Here is a 25,852-nt window from a genome sequence, read left to right as displayed (position 1 = left end):
TTTACATGGCGACCGTGACACAATCTGCAGATTGTAATATAGTGGAAAAATTGGACAGTCTAAATTTTACATATGTAAAATGCGTGAAGATTGTAATAAATGTGCTGAAAAAAAAAACACTATGAAGTGCCGTAGAGTGAAACCCAAAATGTGTGGGTATATGCCTCATCATTGGACTCCTTTATTGGACCATTTTGACAAAATTCTGGAAGAAGCAGCATAAGTGTGAAAAGGCAAAAGTCTATAGTGCATGGGTCGTTTTAAATAAAAGAAAAATATAAAAATGTTAAAACGAAGGAAAAACTACAAAAAGTACGAAATGAAAAAATTACATAAAAATTCAAAGTCTAAAATTCTTTAAACACAAATTTTTTTCAAAGTGAAGAACCATAACTGTATGGACAAATTTAGTAAACACCATTAATTCTGAACAAAAAAATACCACAAACAATTTTAAGCTAAGTATTTGCAAAACAAATCTTTACGAAATACACACATTAAATTTAAACATTTTTTTCAACTAATTCAAAAAATTACTACAAAAGCATAAAATCAATAAATTACAAAAATTGTTCAAGTTCGAAATACTGGCGAAAACATATCAAAATTTCTACTCAAACTACGAAAATTTACTACATTACTTAATATTAAATCCTAACAAATTTCGACATTTTCAACTAAATACATGGAAACTTAACCCTACGCAAAAAAATGCAAATATGTCATAAATATCACGAAATTTATACAAACTACTTAAAAAATTATCTACAAACAAATTTTCGTAAAACTTTTAAATATAATAAAGCCACGGCAGTTTTGGCTTATATACATATACATATATGCTGGTGTGTACAGCTAACAAAAGCGCTAAAGCCAATCGCATGGTTAACGGCACATAATCACGCCAGAAACCATTTAATATAACGGCGAATAAATAACGGCGCTAAAGCCGTGAAATCAACTTTATCAGCAGAGAAAGAAAAATCCGGGATAGCAAACGCCGACAGAGGCATCTCCAACAAAAAAGCAGCAGCGGAAGGTATATTGGCAGCAGTGCAGCACCATGAAAAAGCAGTACCAGAACGGCAGCAGGAAGGGGTAACTGCCGTCAATGTATGTATGTAACCATTTATTTCTATTTCTAATTATTCTTACATATATTTCTACCAACATTGATTAAAATTTGAATAATAATTCAAAGTAAACTAAATTTTAAATTTCGAGTTTTGCGTTTTGCCATAAGGCCGATCATAGCAATAAACAACTATGTATTTTAAGGTGCCTACTAATAAATTTCAAATGCCCTAACGATACAAATATTCAGCTATTGATTTGCGTTGCAAATTTACTTGAAACTTTAGTGTTTTGGCAATATTTAAATCAGTTACTTTTCGGAAATATTTGAAATTTATTGGTTATAATAATATGGAAATTGCATTAAGCTTATAAAACCGTGAATTTTTGTTTATAAATCATTTAGAAACGCCTACGAAATGGTTTTGAGAAAAATTAAAATAATATTGAATTTATCACAGCAAATCCGTTTCTAAGCCTCTTTAAATCAAAAATTTATTATTTTTATAATAAAATCGTCCTCTGACATGCCAGGAAATGAAATTTTTGCCTTCATATACAAAAACTGATTTTAACTTGGAAACAATAAAATATTTTCATTCATTTTGTTCGATTGCTATGGGAATTCTAGAAACATTTTGGAAATTTTATTAGAAGCGGTGCGGATGTTCCTTTCTTTTCAAAAAAAAAACTAATTATATAATTTTCTTAACCAGACTTACCATTTTATAAAATACACGCGACAAATATTAACCGGATTTTCAAATAATATTTACAAAATATTTACCTGATTTACAAAATTTTTTTTTCTCTTTTAAAATAATTTTCAATAAAATTACCCTGTTTCAAACACATGTCCGATTCTGAGGGCAATTCCAGCGATAAATCAAGCCCTAAAGGAAGGTGTTCACTAGCTCGTCAAGAAGATTTTTTAGGATTTAATGACTCAGATATCGCAGAAAATAATACTTCAAATTTTCAGTCAGTAACTAATATTATAAACACTCAGCCTTCAGCAAATTCGTCTAATAATTCAGACAACCTACTAACTAGCACTTCCAATTTTCAGTCAGGAACTGACTTTTCCAATTCTCACTCTACTTCAAATTCTTCTAATTTGCCTTCAACAAACAATTCTTCAGATTTACAATCGAATAACAATATTTCAATCATGGCAACCTCAGAAAAAGGTGTTCATTACCAGTTGCGCCTCAATTATTAGGGATAACTACAGCGGCGATCCACTGGCATTAGAATCTTTTATCGACAAAATAAAATTAATTGAAATCTTCTCAGATGAAAATTTAAATAGTACTTTTATTGCATTTTTGAAATCCAAACTTGAGGGAAAAGCACGCGAAGCATTACCAACCGTAATAAATTCAGTCGATGACATAAAGACTGCCTTGAGAAATAGAATAAAACCCGACAACTCGAAAGTTGTTTCTGGTAAAATCGCGTCTTTACATGTCATCAATAATAACTACTCAGACTTTGCTAAGCGCGTTGAAGAACTATCCGACGCATTGGAACGTTCTTTGATTATTGAAGGTATGACACAAGCCAAGGCACATGAAATGGCCGTAGAGCAAACAGTGAATGTGTGCAGGTTGAACACTCGTTCAGAATTGGTCAAATCCATCCTGGCTTCAACTACCTTCAGTGATTCAAAAGACGTAGTTGCAAAAATGATAGTCGAACGTAATAATGAGGTAAAAGAAAGACAAGTACTAGCATTCCGTACTCGTGGTAATTGGCAAAATAGTTTTCGAGGAAATTATAGAGGTAATAATTTCAATAATAGATACAACAATCCAAATGCGAGATTCAACAATAAAAATAGAAATAATTACAACAATAATAATTACGGGTACAATAATTCTAATAGAGGTAATAATGACAGATATAGCACTAATAGAAACAATCAGCCTAGTAGTAGTAACGATATGGCTAATAATAATAGACGTTCAAATTCGCGAAGTAATGCCAATGTACGCGCTTTAAACGTGAACGACCCTCAGGAGCGAACACTGGGGGATCGGGATCACGATTTAGACAATTAAACGAATCTTCTTCAAAAATATTAAAATCCATCTACTGCTTGAACCTTAATTATTCAGATTTTATTGAACTTCAATGTAGCGATTCCTACAAACCATGTACTTTTCTAGTAGATTCTCAAGCAGATATTTCTTTAATCAAAATTTCAAGTTTATCTCAAAATTGTAACTTTAATACTAACGAAATAACCAACATAACAGGCGTAACGCCTGAAACAATTTCAACTTTAGGAACCTTAAAAACCAACTTAATTGCATATAAGTTTTTAATACCGCATACTTTACATGTAGTTAACGACGATTTCAATATACCTTCAGACGGAATACTCGGCAAAGACTTTTTAAAATTTAATAAATGCATTATTAATTACGCAAGCGATAGCATAACTATTAATACCGGATTAGATAACGCAAATATACCAATTTTACACGGCACAAGTACCGATTCTTTAGTTATTCCTCCGAGATGTGAAGTTTATCGGTTATTTAAATTACCAAAATGCGATAATCCTGTTTTTGTAGACTCGCAAGAAATCTGTAATGGTGTTTTTACGGCAAAGTGCATTGTTGACACAAATAATCCAGTTATAAAAATTTTAAATATTACTGACGAAGTAAAACATGTCAACAATTGCAATATCGTAACGGAAGATATCACCAACTACAATGTCTACAAAATCAATGAAACTTCACAAGATCAAAAACGCTTAGAGGAATTAACGAAAATTTTGAAAAATCAAATGCCGGGTTATGCTCAAAAACAATTACTAGATTTATGCTTAAAATATGCCGATGTATTCGCTTTAAAAACTGATCGTATGACTTTAAATAACTTTTACGAACAAAAGCTACGTTTAACTGATAAAAATCCAGTCTATATAAAAAATTATCGTTTACCATATACACAACGTGAAGAAATTAATAAACAAGTCGAAAATTTAATGCGAAATGATTTAATAGAACCCAGCTTTTCTAATTATAACAGCCCTTTAATTTTGGTGCCGAAAAAGGATCCTACAGGCCAAAAGTCTTACCGTATGTGCGTTGATTTCAGAGCAGTCAACAAAAAGCTTATCGCAGACAAATTTCCGTTGGCACGCGTAGACGACATACTCGACAATCTTGGCAGAGCCAAATATTTTTCGACTTTAGATCTTTTTTCTGGTTTTCACCAAATACCACTTCATGTTAATTCTAGAGACGTTACATCTTTCAGTACAGATCGAGGAGCTTTTCGTTGGAAAGTTTTACCTTTCGGTTTAAATATAGCACCAAACTCTTTTTCACGTATGATGTCATTAGCATTTTCAGGCATTTCGCCAAATCAAGCTTTTATGTACATTGACGATGTTATCGTCATCGGATGTAGCGAGACACATCACCTCAAAAATTTAGAAAAAGTTTTCGAAACTTGTAGAAAATTCAATTTAAAGTTAAATCCCAACAAATGCAATTTCCTTCGTTCTGAAGTAACTTTTTTAGGCCATAAATGCACCTCCAAAGGCCTGCTGCCAGATGACTCAAAAATAGACGCAATTAAAAAATACACTAAGCCTAAAGACAAGGACGCTGTTAGGCGGTTCGTTGCATTTGCAAATTATTATAGGCGTTTTATACCTAACTTTGCGTCACTGGCAGCCCCTTTAAATCGTCTAAATCGGAAAAAAGTTGAATTTGTTTGGGATGATGCGTGCGAAAATGCTTTCGAAAAATTAAGATTATCATTAATGTCTCCGCAATTATTACAGTACCCTGATTTTTCAAAAGAATTTATTATCACTGTAGATGCATCTAAGAGTGGTTGTGGCGCTATATTAAGCCAAAAGCATGGAGATAATGACTTACCGATTTGCTTTGCATCAAAATCTTTCAATAAAGCCGAACAGAAAAAGGCAATCATAGAATTAGAACTTTTAGCAATACATTTTGCTATAAAACATTTTCGGCCGTATGTCTACGGTACACATTTCACGGTAAAATCAGACCATAGACCATTAGTTTATCTATTCAATATGAAAGATCCTTCCTCGAAACTCTCTAGAATCAGATTAGATTTATCAGAATACAATTTTACAATTGAATATATTAAAGGAAAATCGAATGTTGTGGCTGATGCTCTTTCGCATATAAGTATAGACGAGATTAAAGATTCGACAAAACACGTTTTAGCCGTTAAAACGCGATCACAAACTAAACAACAAGAATTACAAAATGAAAAAATAAGTTTAAATGATACGACCTCTAACGATAATAAAGTACAAGTTTATGATAAATTTTCATACGATTTTTCAAAAAAGATACCGCGAGTAAAATCAACAATACAATATAATAAACATAAGGAGATCTCCAATTTACAAATTTATGCGCATTTAAAACATAAAAAATATAATTTACTTAATATCGTGACTGCTAACGAAATAACGAATTTAGATGAGTTACTTTCGAGGCTGGAAAAAGCAGCCGACAATCACAATATTAAACAATTAGAATGGCCAAAAAATGATATATTTTTCAATAATTTTTCAATTACGAATTTTAAAATCCGCGGAAATGAAATTTTAAAATCATTACAAATAATATTGACGGACCCTGTAGAGACCGTAACAGACAAGGAACAGAAGCAAAAACTTATGATAATTTATCACGAAGATCCATTGTTAGGAGGTCATTGCGGAACAAAAAGGTTATATGCCAAATTAAGAACTAAATATTACTGGAAAAACATGACACGTGATATAGCGAAATTTGTGAAAAATTGCAATAAATGTCTTTTAAATAAAGTGAGACCAAAAACAAAAGAAAATCTTGTCCTTACTCCAACACCCTGTAAACCATTTGACATAGTGATTATCGATACAATAGGTCCACTTCCAGAATCAAACTATGGTAACAAGTTCGCTGTTACTATGATTTGTGACTTTTCTAAATACTTGGTAACAGTAGCTGTACCAGATAAATCAGCAAAAACTATCGCATGTGCTATTTTTGAAACCTTTATACTAACATATGGTACAATGAGAGCCATTAGATCCGATTTAGGGACGGAATACAAAAATGAATTATTCTCGGAATTAACAAAACTTTTAAAAATTAATCATGATTTCTCAACAGCTTATCACCACGAAACTGTTGGTACTGTTGAAAGAAACCATAGAGTCTTTAACGAATATTTACGTGCATATCTAGATGAAACGTATTCAGATTGGGATACGTATTTGAAGTATTTTACATTTTTACATAATACTACAAGTAGTTCGGTTTTTGATAATAAATTTACTCCTTTCGAATTAATATTTGGCAGAAAATCTACAATGCCACATGAATTACAAAAGGAACAAATCGATCCGATCTATAATGTAGAAAATTATACAAAAGAACTAAAATATAGAATGCAAAAATCTCATAAAATGGCAAGAAATTTGATTAATAAACATAAAATTAGAAATAAAGAATTATACGATAAAACGGCTAAGCCTTTAGAAATTAAAATTAATGATAGGGTTTTAGTGGAAACAGAACCGAGAAATAAACATAGAAATATATATCAAGGTCCCTACATAATAAAGAATATCGATGGACCAAATGTAAAAATTTTTGATGAAATTAATAAAATTGAAAAAATTGTACACAAAAATCGTATACAAAAAATTAATTAAAGTGATAGCCGAAAATAATCTTTAAATATAAACCTACTTTAAGAACACGCCAATGAAGGCCAAACTAAACAAACTATTAATGATAATTCTTAATACGGCCTAATGTACAAAATTCATATGTTAAATTGAAATACTTAATAAATATATATTTACTCAATTTAATAATAAGCATATAAATAGTAACGGTTCACTTCAAACTAAAAACATTATTTTTTACATATTTCATTTTCTTATAAATTTATATCTTAACCCTAGTAAAGCCTAAAGAAGAATGTGGCAAGACTGATCACCTTGCCAAATTCTTCTTTTCCAAAGGGGGATGATGTAGCGTCATGTAGTGCCAGCCAACTAAAAACTAAAATAAAACTAAAAACTAAAATAGCTGGCATCACCCCCACATGCAACCATGCATGTATGCACTTGATGTTACTGGGTGAGAGAGTCGAATGACGGAGAGAATTCTGATTGGCTGAATCTTCCGTTACTCGACTCTATCACGCCACTGCATCATTCGATTTTACCGCTATGCACTTTTGGCATAGCGGCAGGGCCGCTTTGAAGCTTCAGCTTTTTTCCACAGTTTTCAGTTTGAAATGAGCCGGCAAACGCGTCACTTGAGCCGCGCGTGTAAAATATAAAAAATTATACATTGTAAAAATGAAAGTGAAACTTAACAAGAGACGAAATTGTTAGGAAATAAGAATTTTAAATAAAGTGTAATTGAACAATAAAACAAACTAAGTTTACTAATTTAAAAACTAAAGAAGAAAGTAAAGAAGGTTTGTGTGTGTGCGTGTGGCTAAATGCCCAAAAATAAGTGGCATCAGAATGCCACTTTACAGTGCTGTCGGATGCGAAAAAATGCGCGAGCGCTTCTGCCGATAATATATAATGTATCCTACGGTCGACAAAGATAGACGGAGAGCCAATAGACGCGCACATAAACACAAATTCAGCGCGTCACCAATCACCATCACCGCTAAAGAGGTTGAGGACGCCATTGGTCGCGCTAAACCATCCAAAGCAGTGGGCCCAGACGGCATAGCCATGCCGATGCTTAAAAGCCTAGGGAAAGAGGGTTTCAAATATTTAGCGCATGTCTTCAACCTGTCTCTTTCCACCTTTGTCATACCCGAGAAATGGAAAATGGCCAAGGTGGTCCCGCTACTAAAGCCTGGGAAACCAGCTAACATAGGTGAGTCGTATCGTCCGATATCTCTCCTATCGCCAGTAGCAAAGACGCTTGAAGCCATTTTGCTCCCTTTTTCCAAGCAAATTTGCAGCTAGCCTCTCATCAGCATGGCTTCAGAAAACTCCATAGCACTACCACCGCGCTAAATGCCATTAGCACCCAGATAAATTGCGGTTTAGATCAATACCCCCACCATAGAACAGTACTCGTAGCGCTAGACCTATCAAAAGCTTTTGATACGGTCAACCATGGCTCGTTACTGCAAGACCTGGAAGGGTCTACCCTTCCCCCATGTCTTAAAAGGTGGACCGCAAATTATCTGGGTGGTCGGCAGGCATCGGTGCAATTTAGAAACGAAACATCAAAACCAAGGAGAATTAAATAAGGGGTGCCACAGGGTGGTGTCCTATCCCCACTTTTGTTTAATTTCTACATATCTAAGCTACCTTCACCACCGGAAGGAGTCACACTCGTTTCCTACGCCGATGACTTCACAATAATAGCCACAGGCCCAAAGATCTATGCACTATGCACTAAAATAAACGGCTACCTCCCTAATCTCTCCAGTTTTTCGCCTCGCGAAACCTGGCATTATCACCGACTAAATCTTCCGCGACCTTATTTACAACATGGACGTCCCAAATGTCGACCATTTTGAACATCCACGTCGATGGCACTACGCTACCGACTGTCCTACACTCCAAAATCTTGGGTGTGACGTTCGATCAGGATCTACATATTGGTGAGCACGCAGCCGCAATTGTTCCGAGAATTCAGAGCCGTAACAAAATCCTCAAATCCCTCGCTGGCAGTACCTGGGGAAAAGATAAAGAAACGCTCATGACTACATACAAAGCAATTAGCCAGCCGATTACGTGCTACGCGTCACCCATATGGTCGCCAAGCCTAAAAATTACCCACTGGAAGAAACTACAGGCCTGCCAAAATACTGCTCTCAGAATCGCCACGGGCTGTCTTCTTATGTCCCCAGAACACCATCTGCATAATGAGGCGAGAATACTCCCCATCAGGGAGAGAATTGAGATGCTGACCAAACAGTTCCTGTTGAATACCCAGAAACCTGAGCATCCCCACAGACATCTGATTAATGAACCAGCACCGCCTAGGGGCTTAAGGAGTCATCTCCGGAAGCATTTTGAGAAAATACGGCACCTGAGAACCCAGCCGTATGAAGCGAAAAAACACAAGCAGGTCCTTGGTGATCTCCATAAACAGGCGTCGGACCTTTATGCCGGGAATTGCCCGGTGAATCCAGTACTTAAAGAAAAGTATCCAAAACTTGCGGAAGAGGAACGCATACTCGCCAGGGAAACGCGTGTGACTCTTGCCCAACTTCGTTCTGGATACTGTAACAGGTTAAACTCTTACCTATCCAGAATCAACCCCGACGTACAAAATGTATGCCCCGCTTGCAATGTGTCCCCACATGACACCAACCATCTCTTTAATTGTAATGTGGAACCAACGCCTCTAACACCCCTTTCCTTATGGTCCACCCCTGTTGAAACGGCAAGTTTCCTTGGACTCCCATTAGAGGATATTGATGACAATTTGTGATGTTGTTGTTGTTGTTGTAGCGATTAGGTTACTCCCCGAAGGCTTTGGGGAGTGTTATCGATGTGATGGTCCTTTGTCGGATACAGATCCGATACGCTCCGGTAACACAGCACCATTAAGGTGCTGGCCCGACCATCTCGGGAACGATTTATATGGCCACATTGAACCTTCAGGCCATCCCTCCCTCCCCACCACCAAGTTCCATGAGGAGCTTGGGGTCGCCAGAGCCTCGTCTGTTAGTGAAACGGGATTCGCCGCTCGAAGGTGAGGTTGACAATTGGGTTGGAAAAGCTATATGTTGCGCTACACAACCCCTTGAATCCCGACAATTTGTGATCGGCCGCGGCTGTTAGGTTGGGCGTAGCATTGCTACAACAACAACAACAAGGGCACGTTACCAGCGTCTTGATAATTTACGATCCGTGTTCGCAATGTTGGCAGCTCGATTCATTGCTTGCTCGAGATCAGCTTGCATATTTTCAAGACATGTACCTATCTGTAGCAAAAATACGTAATTCTTGATAGGTAAGTTTCTTTATGAAAAGTGTCTTCAAAGTGTTCTAAGGACTGATGTTTCGGCTCATACATTCAGTTTCGTTGGTGTCCTTACATAATCACGTTGTGCTCCATACCATATACCAGTACTACTACGTCGTCCGCACGGCATGTAGTGTGAGTGCTGTTTTCTGCATGTGTCCTTAGACGTTGCGTGTTAGCCTCAAATTTAATCCGATATATTCTTAGTGCAATTGATGTATATACTTTTAACCAACGCTTCCTCAAAACCTTTTTGGCTTCTTCAGGGGTATTGCAATTTATTCTAACTATATAGCATTATTCGTTCTTAAACAAACAGAATATAATGAAATTTTTCTTTTGAAGGTTCTTACCTACTTGGTACACTTTTTGCAACAATTCGCCCATGTCGATGTGGTGAGTTGCACCAAAATGGACTCATCTAATTTGGCAATGGTATTTGCGCCAAATTGTTTGCGCTGCACCTCGGACGATCCGAAAGTGATATTAGAAAATGCGCGCAAAGAAATGGCATTTATGCGCACACTTATATAAAGCATGGATACAACGCATATAGCGAATCTCCCTTAAGAGCTGGAAGAAAACTGAAGAAAGTAAACGAAAAGAAAAATAAAAAATTTCAAAAAGGAGTTAACCATTGTAAAGGATACGCGGAGCGAAATTGAAGGTATGTTACATAAAGTAGACTACGAAAAGAAACACAAAAAATAATTTTATTACATAAGAAAATTTTGATGGACGAATTACGTTTTGTATTTTTTTAAGTAGGCTTTTTAATTTAAATTTAAATATTTTGTATTCAACATTGAATTGCAATATTAATGAAATACTCATGGCAGCATTTTGAAAAAAAAGTGAAAAAAATAAACGGTAAATCAAACTTATACAGTTAAAATTATAAATACATATACATAGTAGTGTTACGTAATACAGAGATACTTAAAAAATATATACTCAATTATGTTTAATAATATTAGAATTTAAAAAAAGTTGTATTTAAAAGTAGGTCAGAGGTCACAAATGAAATACTCCAGCTAACATACATATAAAAATACTTAAGTATATACTAATATACATACATACATACATACATATGTTAATAAATAATTGTACACAATGTATATAGAAACATAAAACTAATATTGCAAAATCTATACATTTACAAATACATGTTTAGTAATGAAGGAAAAATTTCATTTTCACCTCCTTAAATATGTTAAACAAGTTCAATTAATAAAAAAAAAAAAACAAAAGTAGCTAGATTTTTAATTAAATTTTACCTTCACCAAAGATACTAATTTGCTTTCAAATGCTTTCGCTTCCATGTACACAACATACCTCTTAAGAGTCATTTCATGTCAAATTGATACACTTTCTGTGTTACGTTTAGTTACATTTTTCTTGCTTGAGCATAAAACAAAGTTTTGCATAAACCAAAAACAAATTTTTTTATTTAAAAAGTTCAGGGTGCTTATTCTGTAACTCGATTCGAACGCTGTCAAACCACATACATCTTGACATTCTTCTGCACGGCGAATTGGTTTAATTCATCAATTGCCATCACCTTGTATAGATTCCCCTTGCTCAAATCTGAAAGACATTTTTTTCGAATCGAGTAACATCATTTTTGAAAAACTCGAAGAATCGAATAATAATGCCATACATTTTTGAACAATTGAGATACTTAAAAAAAAAAAAAATAATTAATTTTGAACCCACACTGTGCTTAAGTTTTTCAATTTTGTTTGCTTTCTTCTGTTCAAGCGCACTAGATTTGAGAAAACTGGTACGTCTATTTAATTCGAGTTCGAAGAATTTTAAACAAATAATTTCAAAATAATTAAAAGTTTTAAAGCTTATATTTTAATAACTCGAAAGATAATACTTAGGAATATAAAAAAGGATCACATTGGTTTCGATATTCACAAAAACCGCATTGAATCGGTTTTGTGTGCTTTTCGCGCTTTATTTTGCTCAAGGCTATTCGGATTTTCAATCCAAAACCGCATGATTTCATAATCTTGAATAAGTTTTCAAATCGATTCTCGAGAAGGAAAAATTTTCAATTAGCAGATGTTCGAAAACTTGGAAATTCTTAAAATTTATTAATTTCTGTAGTGAACGAAAATTTACGAAGAGTAAATTTTTTTAAAATTATATTTCAAAATTAACTTTAAACTGTTATTTATTAAAAAAAACATCGTTTATAAAAGAAAAATATCTAAAATTGACTCTAACAACTAATGTAAATTTTGCTAAAAAGATTATGTAATAAAAAAAAGTAAATGTACTGTTTGAAATCCAAAAATTAGCTTCATTTCAGAAACCTGAAGTCGAAAAAGCTTTTTGGACACGGAAAATTTTCAATTAGCAGAAAACTTGAAAATTCTTCAACTAAGGGTTTGAACATTGTGTTTTGGTTTTTGCTTTTGTATCATGGCTTTAGCCAATCTCTAGTGAATTTTTTCGAAATATTTTTCTTTCTACTCTTATTTATTAAAAATATGTTTGTTTACAAAATTAAAACATCTAAAATTGTCTTCAACAAACAATGTTAAAAAAATTTTATATTAAAAAAGATCAGAATGTACTTCTTTGAAATCCAAAAATTTGCTTCATTTCAGAAACTTGTATCAGTTTTCAAATCGATTTCGAAAAATTTTGAAAATAAGCTTGATCCAAATCGATTTCAAAAGCGACACATTTTCTATGCACACATTCAAAAACTTGAAAATTCTCCAACTGTGGGTGTGAATCTTTTGTTTTCTAAATTTTTTTTTTTCTGTATCATGTTTTTGGTCAATCTGTAGTGATGCAAAAATTCACAAAGACTAAAACTTGTTGAAATAATTATTTTTGACTTGATGCACTTATTTAACCATTATTATATTTGACACGGAATGACCCTTATGTAACATAATAATATTCAACGCAAAATATACAAATATTAAATTTATGTAGAATTAAAAAAAACAAAGTTAATGCACTATGGGTGCATTACACATAATTTCGGTGCGAATATTGAGAAAATTTAAAAATTCTAAATAAAATTTAATAATATGTGCTATAATAATATAAACCTTTCCTAGCTCAAATCAATTACATAATTTAAGAAACTTTAACAAATTATAGCCAAATTTTTTTTTTATAAATTCTAATGTAAAGTAGTTTACTGAATTCGAAAAAAAAAAAATAGTCAGAAATTAGCAAAGCGATATATTTTTGGAAATATGGACTGCTAGAGAGTACAGCGCACGAGATTCTGGTTGCTGTTAGTGTAACGACAAAAATACTGCTCAAAGATTAGGGGCAGGAAACCAAGGCACGCTGGCGATTAGTCCCGATTGCCTGAAATATTGGTGTATTCTTCAAGTCAGAAGCAAAATTACTAGGTTTTTCAAATTTAGAAAGATAATTTCACCTTATACTGTTACTTGGTACTGAGTGACTTTGGGTTTCTTTGGGACAAAACGTATACGTCCTTTAAGATTTTTTATCACAATTAAAAACCCGCATGTAACACCATAGTTGTGATAGAAGTTAAATGCTTTTTTATTGATGTCCTACGTTGGGCGCCAGTGAAAAATTCAAACATTAAATAAAAACACAATCCTTGAATTTTAAATCAATTATTTTCTTAAAATATAGCATGTGTTCGTACTAAATCTTAGCTGCTTAGTCCATGAAGAGAAAATAAATTCAGCCAAATATTTTACATAGGAAGTAATGCTCGAAAGTTCAGGTTCTTGTCAACTGCTCTTATAATAAGCGCTCGCTAATTTTATCTCATAACTTTTTTAAATGTACTAGCTATTAAAATGCCTAAATGTACATATGTATGTATGTATTTAAAAAACCATTTATTTAATAAGTAACATATATTAATTTTTTTACACAACACACATTAATTTTACAATGGCATTTATGGGATTAATTAAAAAGATAATAATTAGTAATCAATTGAAAATTTAGCGTTGAAAAAAATACTAAACATTGATATTAAAGAAGTGACAAAAAAAAATTTAAATTAATAATGTTGGAATCAAAAAAAATGCAAAAAAAAGTAATTAAGCAAATTATTAGCGAAAAAAATTAAAACTAGTTAATATGAAAATCAAAAAATCTAAAACTTAAACACCAATCAAACATTAATTCATATAAAAAAATATTTCATATTATTAAAATTTTTAAATTTACAAAATAATAAGCTACGTTCACACGCTGTCATATTTTGAAAATCATTCGAAATGAAAAATTGAGCAGCATATATCATACGAGTAAAAATTCCCAGCAATCTAGGGCTTCAGAGATTGTGATGCAGTGTTTTGTATGTTATTAACAGTAAAACGAAAGATTCAAAACGATTTGGTAGTTATCTAAATCGTGTCATATGGCTTCAGAGATGCATAAAAAGAAAGGTTAAAAAAATATATTACTAAATTTGTACTTAATTTAAGATAAACAACACAGAAAACTGTCAGTAGTGTGAACGTGGCTTAAGTATCACACATAAATTTTAAATTTGTTTATACACATAGGTATGTATGTACATAACAACTTATTTTTGAAATTGTTATATGTTTCGATACTGTCCTTGCAAAAATTCTGCGACTTCTCCCTAAAGAGTGTTGTCCCAGACTTATCCCTTTCGGGTACAACTTGCCTATAATTATTCCAAACTAATCTGGTATGGGTGAGTTGGGGACTAGTCATTAGTACTCCTTGGCGAAGAACTAATAGAAACAAAAAGCGTAATATATACTAACTTAATGAAGCTCTGATCCTTGTACTAACAGAAATTAAGGGACCAACTTGCTCCTGATTAATAACACAATATATAGGGTTTAAACACTTTATTCACTATATGTATAGGTACTGCTCTAATTAGCTAAGCTAACAATTAATGGTAAACTATCTTGTGTCAAAATGTCAAAAACAGTGAATACGCGTATCCTTGCTGTTGTTGTTGTAGCAGTGCTTCGCCCCATCCAATAGGTGCGGCCGATCACAAATTGTCATCAATATCCTCTAACGGCAGTCCAAGGAAACTTGCTGTTTCAACAGGGGTGGACCATAATGAGAGGGGTGTTTGAGGCGTTGGTTCCACATTACAATTAAAGAGATGGTTGGTGTCATGTGGGGACACATTGCACGCGGGGCATACATTTTGTATATCGGGGTTGATTCTGGATAGGTAGGAGTTTAACCTGTTACAGTATCCAGATCGAAGTTGAGCTAGAGTGACTCGCGTTTCCCTGGGGAGTGTGCGTTCCTCTTCCGCAAGTTTTGGGAACTGTTCTTTGAGTACTGCATTCTCCGGGCGACTCCTGGCATAAAGGTCCGACGCCTGTTTGTGGAGTTCACTGAGGTCCCTGCTTGTGTTTTTTGGCTTCATACGGCTGAGTTATCAGGTGCCGTATTTCCTCATAATACTTACGGAGATGACTCCTTAAGCCCCTAGGCGGTGTTGGCTCATCAATCAGATACCTGTTGGGATGCACAGGTTTATGGGTATTCAACAGGAACAGTTTGGTTAGCATCTCATTTCTCTCCCTGATGGGGAGTATTCGCGCCTCATTATGTAGATGGTGCTCTGGGGACATAAGAAGACAGCCCGTTGCGATTCTGAGAGCAGTATTTTGGCAGGCCTGTAGCTTCTTCCAGTGAGTAGTTTTAAGGCTTGGCGACCATATAGGGGACACGTAGCATGCAATCGGCTGTCCAATTGCTTTGTAAGTAGTAATGAGCGTTTCTTTATCTTTTCCCCAAGTACTGCCAGCAAGAGATTTTCGGTACAATTGCGGCTGCATGCTCACCAAAATGTAGATTCCGATCAAACGTCACACCCAAGATTTTGGGGTGTAGGACAGTCGGTAGCGTAGTGCCATCGACGTGGATGTTCAAAATGGTCGACATTTGGGACGACCAAGTTGTAAATAAGGTCGCGGATGATTTAGTCGGTGATAATGCCAGGTTTCGCGAGGCGAAAAAACTGGAGAGACCAGGGAGGTAGCCGTTTATTCTGTTGCAAAGCTCATCGATCTGTGGCCCCGGGCCTGTGGCCATTATTGTGCAGTCATCGGCGTAAGAAACGATAGTAACTCCTTCCGGTGGCGAAGGTAGTTTTGATATGTAGAAATTGAACAAAAGTGGGGATAGGACACCACCCTGTGGCACCTCTTGTTTAATTCATCTTGGCTTTGATGTATCGTTTCTGAATTGCACTGATGCCTGCCGACCACCCAGACAATTTGCGGTCCACCTTTTAAGACATGGGGGAAGTGTAGACCCTTCCAGGTCTTGCAGTAACGTACCATGGTTGATCGTATCAAAAGCTTTTGATAGGTAGAGCGCAAAGAGTACTGTTCTATGGAGGGGCTTCTAATTTAAACCACAATTTATCTGGGTGCTAATGGCATTTAGCGCGGTGGTGGTGCTATGGAGTTTTCTAAAACCATGCTGATGACAGGCTAGCTGCAAATTTGCTTTGAAGTAGGGGAGCAAAATGGCTTCACCCCTACTGCCTGACTGCAAGTTTGAATGCCATAGATCGTGATGGGCATTGAAGTCACCTAAAATAATGCGATTATTGCCAGTGAGTAAGGCGCTGATGTTAGGGCGGTATCCACTGGGGTAACAGGTGGCAGGAGGATGTAGATGTTGATGATTTCTAGGATTGCATCGCCTGACCGGACAGATAAGCCTTGACGTTCTAAGACACTGTCCCTGCGGCCGATGTCGGGATCAAATGAATGATATTGCAGTGAGTGGTGTAAGATAATCGCGAGGCCGCCTCCATTTCCGCTCTCACGATCTTTTCTGTGGACATTATACCCAGAACAGGTCTGCAGAGCAGATCTTGCTGTGAGTTTAGTTTCTTGAATCGCGGCGATGCGGATGTTGTGCCGCTTTATGAAATCGACTATCTCCGTGATCTTCCATTACAGCTTAAATGGAGAATTCTGAAGTGCAACGGGGGAGACGTCGTCACTCTAGGAGTAAGAGATGGGTGACTACGCCTGGGTTGTGAAAGGCTAGGACGCAACTGCCGTTGTGGCCCTGGGACTGGTCGTCCTTGGGTAAGCATTGGGATACCCGGTGTAATTGGGTTAGCGACCTGGCAACATGGCGCAATGAAACCCGTCGGGGGGTTGCTGTCGCGGAGACCAGAACATCTAGGAAAGTGGCACCGCCCAAGGCAGGAGCTGCATTTGGCGGATGTCGCAAGCATATATATTCTGTGCTGGCAAACGGTGCAAACGGGGGTAGGGACTAAGAGTCTGTTTCCCTGACCTACACGATAGCTGCCGGAAAAGAGGGGGAAGAAGACGGGGGCAGGGCTGATGCTCGGCATTGCTACCGACTCTACTACGGAGATATTAGTTATGAGTGGTAGCAGTCGTTTGAGTTGTTGGCGCCATGGGGCGCGAGCAGCAGCGGGTACTTTTTGTGGCTTGCTGAGCAGCGGAGCTGCTGGAAGGTAGTGGGGGCGCTAAGGCGTAGACTAGGGGACGCCTTTGGGCGTGAACAGCAAGGAGCCACAAAAGATTTATAAAAGTTACGTGGACGTCGGGTTTTGGGATCATTCCCAGAACAACCTGTCCGATGCAACCATCCCTTAGACGAGACACACTGAACAGGGTATGACCGTCCTAAAAAGATCCTTTTCCGGCAGATGCAGCAAAACCATTTCTCGGGACCGGGGTCAGGAGACGCACCCGGAATGGGTTCGATACCTTCCCAGAGCAAGAGAATATGGAGCAGTCCCGCTGCAAGCAGCTGCTGGGAGGATGACAATTTATGGGAGGGACGCGACAAATTAAATGTTGTATATAAGTAAATAAAACACGTGACACTTATTATATTGAGCCGTGTGCTCTTTATTACGATTCTTTATAGAATGAATTAATTCTAACAATATAACTTAGCTCTAACCTAACCTAACTGCTTGCGCTTAGCCGCCGATGTTAGCCGATGTTGTTGTTGCCACTGTAGCTGTAGTTTGGTGCTTGAGAATTCTTATTGTTGCGCGTTGAAGTGAACTGAAGTGAGTTTCGGGTTTAGTCAATATTGTTGTTGCTAAAGTTAAACCTTATAGCAAGCTATGTGGAGTGTTTGGTCACACGCCCAATGGTAGACATATCGTCAGCAGTTTAGGCGTGAGAATAACGTTGTAAAGTTAGTGCTAGTAGCCAGCGATAGGAAGTACAGATCACACTTTCAATGGTAGACTTATCATCAGCAATTTTGGGCGTGAGAAGAAAAGCGTTGCTTACTTCTCCCCCTCTTTAACTGAGACGTCCCTGTTTCGGTTGACTTGTTTTATAGCGTTAATTGTAGCTATTTGCATGTCCTCCACACTAATGTTACGCCCTCCTCCGTAGGTTTTATTGTTAACAGTTATTTTAGGGTTTTATTTTAGTTTAATCAGGAGAAATGTAATGAAACATATTGAAATAAACGTAAGTGCGAGCCATAGCCAGGTTACGGCATTTTTCTGCTCAGCTTCGACTGCGATATGATTTAGCCTTTTAGTGTTGATTATATGAAGGTTGTTTAAATACTCAATAGTAAGGGGTTCTTTATGGTCGGAGATGTTTATCGATATCTTTTTTGGCGGCTCAACGATATGTGTTGGGCTTTGGCTGGTTTCAAACTTTGAGTCATTAACCAATAAACTGTTTTTAAAGTTAATCAAGTAGGTTCCTTTCACTAGTGTCATTGTAGTTTTACCATCTTCTCGCACATCAGCCGAGGCTTCGTTGACTATCACGAGACCATCATCAACATGCTGTATTTTGGGTATTCCGACTGCTGTTATTGTCTGACATGTTGCTGTATTATTGATCAGTAATGCGGTTACACATGACGAGTCTACGGATTCGATGCACACTAACATGTCTGCGGCTGATTGGCATGCGGTAAGCGCTTTCACAGCTTCAATACACCTACCCATAATATTAGTTTCTAAATTTAAAAATGAACCGCTATGAATAATGGGGTATATCTTAACTAAGTTACAAGATTCACTAAGTTTAGGAAATTTCACAAATTATTTGATTTCGTGTTCCGATGCATAAATTTTTACTTTTGCTAACAGCATTAGATCCGCTATTGAAATTATAAAATATAATTTTATTAACTCATTTATTGCATACAAATCAAATATCATAGGATTTATGGTGTTTAGTTTAGAAATTGCTATTTCTTATCATGCTTAATTCTACTAGCTTACTGCTTTCACTATCATGCGTAGGTATTGCGTTTGTTCTTTTAATCAATTGATTGATTTTTTTTGTTATATCGTTCATCTGAACCTGCAAATTTTGATTAATGTTAATTTGCGTATTTCCGTTTTCTATGAGAGCCTCTTCCGTGGCATGCAACTGTACCAAATCATCGTGGTCTGGGGAGCCAGATATAAGCTTCCAAACAGATCCGATAAAATTAATAGATCTTTTCGATTTGAATTTTTAAATAAAGAAAGAAGCTTTTTAATTTGGTTTATATCGTGTTCCAAAATTTTTTTTTCGCCTTTTTCCTTGCTTTAAACTTCGTAGAGTTCTTCATTTTCCTTCAAAATATCTTCATATTGTTTTAAACTAACGGTATGGATGATAAAGAAATGTCCCTTCGCAATAGCTACCTTCCCATGATTTACAACTATTATCGGAGATGACGAGTACTCGTATATTTCCGAGTGCACTACGTGCCTGTAAAGATATGATTTATTACTTTAATGTTATCCTTATGGATTATACGTCCGTCTTTTAATTTAACGGTCGCTCCTAAATCTTCTCTAACTTCAACCTCTTTGAAAATGTTTTTAATTTTACCCCCTAATTGGTTCAAAATTTGACAAAGGTTCTCTCTGAAATGCCTCTGTGCCCAGTATTGACAATTTCCTGCTTGTCGTTTTCGTTAAAAATGTCTATAACCATTTTTTTCGGTATGCTTAAATTTCACCGAAGGAAAGGTTTCTATAAGCTTATCTTGTATTTTACCCAACACGTCTAACGAACAGTAAATACCATTTACTGTGTTAGGGTCAATGGCTGACCTCATCAGGTGCATCAACTCATTCGTAGTATTAAAATTTATGGTATGTCTGATTCTGTTTTTAAAAACAATTTTTCTTTTATGACGTGGGTTACCCTCTGAGATAAGGATCTGATTTCTAAAGGTATTAATTGGAGTTACAACTGATCTAATTGTGAATGTGTAAGATTCTTCGCTGTGACAGGTAGCTGCCGTTGAACTAGCTGTATCCTGTATTGCATTCATGGATTGACGTGATAATGCATCAGCTACAACATTTTGGTTCCCGGGTTTGTAGAAAAACTGTGGAGAAAACTCTTCTATAAAAGCTTTCCATCTTTGAATTTTACTGTTGGTGTTTCTTTCAGATACTGTAAAAATAAGGGGTTGGTGATCTGTAAATATCCGGATATCGCCAGCTCCATAAAGATAATTTCGCAACTTTTTGAGAGCCCATATGATTGCCAGAAGCTCCCTTTCGTTTGTCGCGTATGACTCTTCTGTTTTTTGATAACGTCCTTGAAATAAAGGTTATGGGTCTCTTATTCTGAGACAAGACAGCACCTATTGCCACACTTGATGCATCAGTGGAAAGTTCAAAGGGTTTCCCAAAGTCGGGATGTTGCAACAGAACATCCTCCGAAGCTAGAATCCTCTTAATACGTTCGAATGCACTTACTGCTTCTTCATCTAACTGTATTTTAATATTTCTTGATTGTTATGTTTTTGCATTTGCGTTATCGCCCCTTAAATATTTGGTGAGTGGTTTGGCAATACGGGCGTAGTCTTGGATGAACCGTCTGTAGTACCCAGATAGTCCAAGGAGTGACCGAATAGCCCGGAGAGATTCTGATCTCTTATATTGAAGGATATCATTAACATTTTTTGGACATGTTTTAATGCCATTTTCATTAATAATAAATGCCAAAAACTCGACTTCTTTCATAAAAAACTGATTTTTTTGGAGAGATGCGCATATTAGCTCTCTCTAATTTCTGAATGACCTCTTCTAAATCCTTTAGGTGTTGTTCTTTCGTAGCTGAGTAAATAATCACATCGTCCATATAAACATAACAAATTATTCCGATGACGTCTCTCAAAACGTCATCGATTGCCCTTTGGAATATACTTGGGGCATTTTTTAATCCTCATATTTTCCATTATTAACAGAAAACGCAGTCTTCTCGCGGTCCCTTGGGTCAAGCAAAATTTGATGAAACCCGCTCTTCAAATCTAAGGTTGAAAAGTACTTCCCAGTGCCCAGATTTGATAGAATTGCAGAGGTTTCCGGCATCGGGTATCTATCGGCGATGGCTACTTTATTTAATTTCTGAAAATCGATAACCAACCTCAAGTCCCGGTCACCATTCTCATTTGTTGTCTTATTCTTTAGAAGACGTTGGATCTCTTCATTCACGATTTTGTGTATGCAATGGGGTAGGGGTACGACTTTCTGTATATGGTCTCATCAGTTGTAGTCCTAATCGATCCCTTTACTTTAGTATGGAAAGGCAACCCTAAATTTGGGTCTGCAAACGCACTTTTATTTTTCTTAATGATATCTTCGAATTCAGGTAAAACCTCAGAGGGTACATTCTCGGAATCCAACAAATAAATGCGACACATCTCTACATTTAAAAAACTTTATATTTTCAGATCCCTCTAAATATTGCAGCGTGTCACTCGTCGTATCTTTTTTTGCACCTATGTTTTTTAGAAAATCGTAGCCCACTATGGTATCAAACGAAGTCAGGCCGGAAAAAATAAAGAATTCAGAAATTCGTACCTTGCACTTCCTTGTTATAATTTGTGACCCGGAGATAGTTTTAATTCTAAAAGGTTTATCTACCTGTTGAATGTTTTTCTATACTGAAAGATTATTTATGTAGAATTTTCAGAACAGTTATATTGTTCAGCCTCTTCTCTATATAAGGGAGGGAAGAGGCTCCTGCTCTAAAAATTATCCTCGCCGTCTAACTCTTCTTCCTCCGATTCCTCGGAAATGGTATTTATCTTTTGTGCTTTATGAGGAATCACGTTGTTCGATTTACCCGAGCTCTCAAGTCTTCTTTTTTGAACATGATCCGGGGGCCCCTCATTCTTTCCCGCACTTGTCCGGCGGTTCGACCTTTACTCTGTTGGGAGGGATTTCGAGGATATTGGTTAAAGTCATTTGTTCGCACATTTCTTTTGTACTGAGATAGCGATGGATCTACATCCATTGGAACAGGTCCCTCGGGACTTCTATTTTCTCCCCTGGAAGCCTGTTTGTGATAAGGGTTTTTTTGTGGGTGCCTGTAGGTGAACTCTTCGAAGGAGTTAGCAAACTGGTATCTCCACCGGTTGGTCTCTATTTCATGAGTCATCGCAAGCGCAGTGGGCATGTCCTGCGGACCTTTTGAGTAAATAATATTAACTATTGAGGGTTGTAGACCTGATACAAAAGTCCGAAGAGCTTCGGATCTCTATTTTTTGAGCAAAACATCTATTATTTCCTGACTTTCGTTTTCCATCATTATCTTCGACGATATCAGTGTAAACTGTTTTTCAGTTCTATCATAATATTCGTTAATACTCAACTTTCCTTTCTCATGGTACTAAGCTGTTGCTCCAGTACGTGTAACGGCCTTCTATCTGCATATGCGTGGTCTAGCCCCGCCACTGTGGCGTCTTAATTGAGGACAGTATTATATTCGGATATAACCTGGTCGGCTTGGCCAGTCACCTTTGTTCTAATTATAAGGAGGGCTTGGACATAGATTGTTGATCTTTCATACACTTTGTCCATATACAACACTAATCGTCTCCATGAAGGGTATGCTAATCTATCACCTTTGAATTCTGGCAGGTTTTTACCGCCTCTAAAGTCGTTGGAAATGAATTTTCCATATTTACCTCCGAATAAGTCTATTTTTGGGCCCGTTTCGAGCTTTTCAATTTTTTTGTTAACTCGTAAATTTTTGCGTCATATTGCGCATTATTCAACCTTATTGTAAACTTCGCGTGAATGCAATTCCCAATGGAAAAATTCCCACATTTGTTCTGTTCTCATTGTGAACCACATGTGAAAATTTTCCCATTTTCGAAAAATTACCCTAACCGTCAACAAATTTTTTCACGTGAATGTATAGAATTTGTTCGCAAAACTGAAAGTGGGGAACAACACTCGATAAAATGTAAGGATTGTTTATTGCTTATTAAACTTAGTTAAGAATTATTTTATATCACATTAGGTCTATAAACAAAACTCAGTTGACTTTCTTGGTAAGCACTATGGCCGAAAATCCTGAAATAGGAAAGGGCTTCCAAAAAAAAAGTAAAGATAAAGTGCTGGCTTTTTGGAAGAAATTGAACAATTCCCTCAATAGCATGGGCCCACTATCAAAATCAATCTCCGAATGGAAAAAGGTGACTATCAATGCAATGTGGCTATGGAAGTGCCATAATTTATATAGACATTGCTTACAGGTTTGGATTGATCAAAAACGATACGTACGAAACAAGGCTGTCGAAAATACCAAAAATAGGAAAAAGACCGGTGGAGGACCTTGCAAGCAACATGTTTTTTCTGTATTAGAACAGTCAATTTTGGATATAACTGCGTCAGTAGCAGCTGCGGAAGGTGTCGAAGATGACAAGCCTTTTGGTTTGAATGCAACGAAATCAACTGGTAAGCAACGTGAAAATAACAGTAGTGATGAAGACAGCAGCTCTAGTGAGGACTCTGAAGTGGAACTTAGTTGCATGGACAATAGCTTGGACGAAAATAGCACCGAAACTGCCGGTGACACGCAAAGGGAAAGTGCTTTGCCTGCACAAAAAACCAGCCAGCAAACTCGCAAAAAAATTAACCCTTCGGAGCTATTAAACATTGAACTAGATGTTCAAAAAGAAATGAATGACAACGTCAGAAAGGGCTTGGAAATCCAGAGTCATCACTATACTGAAATAGAAGGCCACTTAAAGGAATTAAACCAAGGCCTCGAAAACTTTCAAAATATTCAAAACAGTTTACTAAAGGAAACAAAACGCCACAATTCGGAAATTGAACGGCTCAGAAAAATTGAAGTTGACCGTAAACTCATACTTATAAACAGCCAAATCGAGGTTCAAAATTTGAAAATACTAGCTGCAAAGAAATGCTTAGGCATTGATTAGAATGTTTCGAACGTTTTTGTAAAAAAAATGAATTTTATGTACTTTAATTTTTCAAATTGGTAAAGCAAGATTAACAATAAAGCCGCTTTTGAGCTAATACAAATCAGACATTTCTTTGAAGAGTGTCATTCAATTATAAAAACATTTTGTCATAAATTTACATAAGGCAATTGCCTATATTTGCTCTAATACGCTTAGCCTCATTGAGGTATGATGAATGCGATTCAGATTCTTCAAACTGCACGTGTTCAGAAATTTCTGGTTGAGAAGCTCTATTTGAAATAAAGGTGCGTCATCGCACCGATACTTTAAGCATATATTGTGCAACGCGCAACAGACATTAGTAATTTGAGCTGCTTTCTTAGGCGAATAATGTAGCTCCCTGGCTCCTAGTACACACCTCCATCTATTTTTTAAGACGCCATTGGTCCTTTCCACAATGTTACGTCCACGTGCATGAACCTCATTAAATAAATTTGCTTTCTGTGGAGCCCTCTTCCGCTGAACTGTGGGGTGTTAACAACCAAGGCTCCAGTGGATATCCAGCGTCGCCTATGAACAAAATTTGATTTTGGGACTTACAGATTTCATTAAAATTTTACCTAGCAGCCAAACATTTCTAGTGCCTAGCAAGTAATCCTGCTCCATTGAAACCCTTAATTCACTTGTATTCCAAATTAATGAGTCATGGCAGGCTCCAGCGTGTGTAGCATCGACGTATCTTATTGCCATTTTGTTATCACATACCTGCAGATAAAATTATTAACATGCGTAAAAGCATACACAAATTTTACCAATCTACCAGCAAAACATTCATACTATAGTAACCCTTTCTTTATAATATAAGTGTTTATTATTCCTAGGGCCTATAATTCTAACGTGTGGGCCATCTATGCAGCCACTAATGCCTGGGATATTAAATTGTTGATGAAAATCCAAAGCAATTTCACGCATTTCGTCTTTAGTAGGCCATTTTATCCACTGATTGCAAAGGCACTCCTCAAAAACATTCAATACTTCAGACAAGACGTGGCTAAAACTTCACTGCGATAAGCCAACATCCACTTGCCTCCCTACTCCTTTTTGGTATGCTCCTTCACCAAAAAATCTTAGAGCAGCTGAAAGCTTTACGACTGTGTCTATTGCTAAACGTTTACGTGCCACGGCAGACCACTGTTTAATACATCCAACAAATATTTGAACGCCGGCTTATTTATTCTATACAATTGGTGAAAGCTATGTATAAATAGTTAAAACACGATTATTTATTTGGTTTACGAGTATAATTATTTGCATGTTTACCTTGCATTGAGTAATTCAAGGGGATTACACTTGTCGCGTAATATCCTCCTAATCACTAATCTAATACAATTGTAATATTTAACGCAAAAATAAAAACGTTTGACTACACAACAGCAATTTTTTCTGCAAAAATTTGTAAACAAAACATGAGTGATGTTCACAATAGCATATTCGAAGTTCGAATATAAGGATTGATTCACATGAAATAAAAAATTCATGGGATTGATTTATTCACATGAAGTTTACAATAAGGCTGA

General features: G+C 36.2%; 1 protein-coding gene across 7 annotated transcripts in view; it reads left to right on the top strand.

The window, feature by feature from the left end:
- The window catches only part of LOC137236457 (rho GTPase-activating protein 39-like), a 334,523-nt gene that overhangs the window by 11,888 nt on the left and 296,783 nt on the right, over positions 1-25,852 (top strand). For 4 of the 7 annotated variants that reach the window (XR_010948423.1, XM_067759088.1, XM_067759086.1 and 1 more), the window contains exon 13: positions 10,443-10,764. Coding sequence is in view for 3 of the 7 variants with exons in the window: in XM_067759085.1 (XP_067615186.1) it covers positions 23,409-23,543; positions 23,604-24,293 (825 nt within the window). In the remaining 4 variants the exon portion in view is untranslated. Of the gene's footprint in view, positions 1-10,442; positions 10,765-23,368; positions 23,544-23,603; positions 25,118-25,852 lie in introns of those variants that run through there. The other 3 variants (XM_067759085.1, XM_067759083.1, XM_067759084.1) reach the window with 1 other exon arrangement.

The sequence above is a fragment of the Eurosta solidaginis genome, chromosome 1 (genome assembly GCF_040869045.1).
Source record: "Eurosta solidaginis isolate ZX-2024a chromosome 1, ASM4086904v1, whole genome shotgun sequence".
NCBI lineage: Eukaryota > Metazoa > Arthropoda > Insecta > Diptera > Tephritidae > Eurosta > Eurosta solidaginis.
This window is presented reverse-complemented; position numbering and strand designations above follow the sequence as displayed.